Consider the following 3517-nt stretch of genomic DNA (forward strand, 5'->3'; position numbering starts at 1 on the left):
AGAGCAAAAGGTTGTGGTCATTTTCCTAAAGTTCTCAGTAATCACCGGCTATGACCTCTTAAGAGGGAAAGCAGGCCTTGGGAGATGGGCCCCGGGAAGGGGCTGTGGGTGGGGCCTGCTCCTCCCCGCCGGCCCGGAGTGCAAGTAGGTGACCGATATTTGCGTCCTGCAATTGACTTGATTTACATTACAACTTGGAAATCAGGGGCTTTGCGTGAGAGTTTCCCTCCGGTTGTGAAAGGGGTCTAAGACCGTAGCTGGGGCCCGGCAGGCCCCTCCCCTGGGCTGCAAGGATCCGCCTCTCGATTCCCCAGATAAATTCCTAGTGTCCACCAAATTCCTCAGCGCTCTCTCACACTCCTCTAAGGCCACGACTCCGGGGGTGGGGAAACAGAGCGTCGGTTTCCTGCCCGCAGAAGCCCTCGCGGCTCCTTCTCACAACTCTGCGACGAGGAAAGGGGTGTGAGACCCAGCCAGACCCCCAGCTCCAGCTCCCAAACCGAGGTGGCCGCTCCTCACTCCATATTCGGGGGGGTCCGTTGGTTTCGGGGTCTCTCTCCTCTCTCCCTTCCCTCTCATCCTCTCCCCCAAACATGTCCACCGGCTCCCTCAGCGATGTGGAGGACCTTCAAGAGGTGGAGATGCTGGACTGCGATGGGCTGAAAATGGACTCGAACAAGGAGTTTGTGACTTCCAACGAGAGCACCGAGGAGAGCTCCAACTGTGAGACCGGGTCTCCCCAGAAGGGCCGCGGCGGCCTGGGCAAGAGGAGGAAGGCGCCCACCAAGAAGAGCCCCCTGAGCGGGGTCAGCCAAGAGGGGAAGCAGGTCCAGCGCAACGCGGCCAATGCCCGCGAGCGGGCCCGGATGCGGGTGCTGAGCAAGGCCTTCTCCAGGCTCAAGACCACGCTGCCCTGGGTGCCCCCGGACACCAAGCTCTCCAAGCTGGATACGCTCAGGCTGGCGTCCAGCTACATCGCCCACTTGAGGCAGATCCTGGCTAACGACAAGTACGAGAACGGTTATATTCATCCGGTCAACCTGGTAAGTTCTCCGGTGCCGCTGCGGCGTCCCGGGGGCCAGAGCGCCCGCAGTGGATCCCCGGTGTGAGTGTGCGCTCCGGGCTGGGACCCACGAGTCTCTGCCACCGCAGCCAGTGCCTCTAGGGGACCAGTGCAGGCGATCCCCACCCGGCCCTCGCTCTCAGCCTCACAAGCCGCCGGAATGCGGTGATTTATGCGAGGGTTTGACGTGGCAGCCCAATTAGGAGTTTGCAAGCGTATTGAGCTGGCAGAGGAGGGATCCCTCACACTCGCGCCAGCGCCTTCTGGGCTAGTGCGTGACAGAGAGAACACGGACAAGATGCTGCGGGCTGAGGAGGTATTTTGTGAATCCCTTTATTCTTTTAGCTGAAGTGTAGAACTTGATTTGCCCCTCTAATTCTTGTAAATAAAAACACCCGACTCCTTCTTTTCCAAGATATATAGGACCATTAGATATGAACACATTCATGCTACCCCATAATTGTACAATAAACTCCCAACTACTTCAATATTCTGCGCTTTTCTTAAAGGTGGATTAATATTTTCGAATCCCAGAAGGTCTAGAAAATATCAACACGATCAGTACATCCTCACGAATATTACTGTAATAAATAATATTAAAATAGGTCACTTCACCTCAAAATTTAAGAACATGTAACTTTTTATCTTAAAAAGTCACGTTCACTGAGCCTAACATTTTTCTCAAATGCATCCTACTGTTTAAGAAATATATTTTAATTCCCTTTTCCACTTGACTTAATTTTAAAACTTCCAGGCTCTAAAGAAAAACAACAACTAACTACCCTTCTGTTTATGTATGATAAGAAGGAGAGGCTTTCCTCTTGAAAGTGGTCTTATCGGCCAGCACTAGTGAGAGAGGTTTGAAGGCTTGAATTGTCTTCTCCCTGAATTGGTTTCAGGGACTGGGGGCAGGAGGGGGATGCAAAACCACATTTTGCTATCAAAAATATTTTTCTCTCCAATTAAGAGTCAGTTTCTTTTTTTCTAACAAGTTAACAGCTTTTTAAAATCTGTAACTGAAATGAGAGTAGTGTCTTCATTCCCAGCTGCCTCTGCTGCTTTCATCTTTGAATAAGAAACTTAAGTGAACTTTGTTATAAACATCACGGAGAAGGGAAGAGAAAGCTATGCTCGCTCAGTCCAGTGGGAAGAGGATCTTAAAATACGCGAGTATATTCTTTTATTAGCACTATTTGTTTTGAAGAGCTAGCAATTAATTTAGAAACGGTGGTTCCAGCCCTCCTTTGTGATGGAGGAAACGAAAGTTAGATGTGGAGACATGGCTGGGAAGCCTGACCACTGCCTCAGAAGAAGGGCCAGAAGGGCGCTTCACCTGGAACCCTGTGCCCAGTGGCGCGAGATCCTTCCCGTCTTCCCTGCTCGGGCTCACGGTGGCATCTGCCTCCGCTGGGCTGTGCCGAAGGTGGGAGCCACTCTGGCTTTTCCAAGGGTCTCCTCTCTTGGGTTTCAGTTCCAGCCTCTCTCTGCTCCACCAGCTCGAGCTGTGACTTGGCGCCAACGCTGCTCTTTGCTTTATCCAGCCACAGGGCTCACTAGGACAACGAGGAAACTGCAGAGATAACGGGTGTCTCCAAATCACTGCCTGCTCCCACCGCGCCCTCTCCTTTGGTCTCAAGCTCCCAACCCGCCCCACCCCTCCTCCAAGGCCACTTACCTCCACCCTCTTCTCCCCTGCAGACGTGGCCCTTTATGGTGGCCGGGAAACCCGAGAGTGACCTGAAAGAAGTGGTGACCGCGAGTCGCTTATGTGGAACCACGGCGTCCTGACCTTGGAGGTGCGAGTCTGGGAAAGGCGCGCTCCCAGGGGGAGCGGGCCCCGGGAAGGCAGACGACCCTTGCCCTCCCTGCTCTCTGTCTCTGCTTTCCCCTTGCAGCGCTCCTCTCCCTGTCCCACCCCGCGAGAACACTTTGCAGCGACGAGGAGATTCGTTTCCAAACCAGAGGACATCAACTGTACTTACAACGATTCCCATCTATTTAACTTTATTAACTTCTACCGTGAATGATTCTGCGAGCCTTGCTGGTCCAAGTGCAATATGTAATTATAAATATATAAATAGATAATAAGAGCCTATCAATGTGTATCTTTTGTATAATACGTTGTAAAATGTAGATCATAGAATAGCTGACTTTGACAGTCACATTTATAAAGTAATTCATTTAAAAATATATTTTTTTCAAACAAGTTTTGCTACTTTCAAAAATAAATCTTCCTTTATGTTGCTAAAAGCCCTGATATTTGGTGTGATTTTTAAAATATATATAGATATTTGGAAGATAAAGGTGGGAGCTATGGGGGAGCTAGATAATAAAGTTGTTCTTTTGAACCTCTATCCAAACTTCTAGAGGTAGAAAATGATTCAGTGCGATTTCCACCATGAAGGTGTGGACCATATTTTGCACTGAAACCTCAAAAAGAAACTGGTCTCTCGG

At 50.4% G+C, this 3517-nt stretch overlaps 1 protein-coding gene across 2 annotated transcripts; it reads left to right on the plus strand.

Annotated features, from left to right (window-relative positions):
• The first annotated feature begins 327 nt into the window (after positions 1 to 327).
• TCF21 (transcription factor 21) lies at positions 328 to 3313 on the plus strand. Of its 2 annotated transcripts, XM_014562465.2 has the most exons (3): positions 328 to 1043; positions 2762 to 2859; positions 2959 to 3313. In XM_014562465.2, the coding sequence occupies exons 1-2, from the start codon at positions 594 to 596 to the stop codon at positions 2849 to 2851; spliced, it is 540 nt and encodes a 179-aa protein (XP_014417951.1). In that variant the 5' UTR covers positions 328 to 593; the 3' UTR covers positions 2852 to 2859; positions 2959 to 3313. The 2 variants fall into 2 exon arrangements, with proteins under 2 accessions (XP_014417951.1, XP_006188517.1); XM_006188455.3 differs by having other exon boundaries at positions 329 to 1043; positions 2762 to 3313.
• Positions 3314 to 3517: the final 204 nt, after the last annotated feature.

Source organism: Camelus ferus, chromosome 8 (assembly GCF_009834535.1).
Source record: "Camelus ferus isolate YT-003-E chromosome 8, BCGSAC_Cfer_1.0, whole genome shotgun sequence".
Taxonomy (NCBI): Eukaryota; Metazoa; Chordata; class Mammalia; order Artiodactyla; family Camelidae; genus Camelus; species Camelus ferus.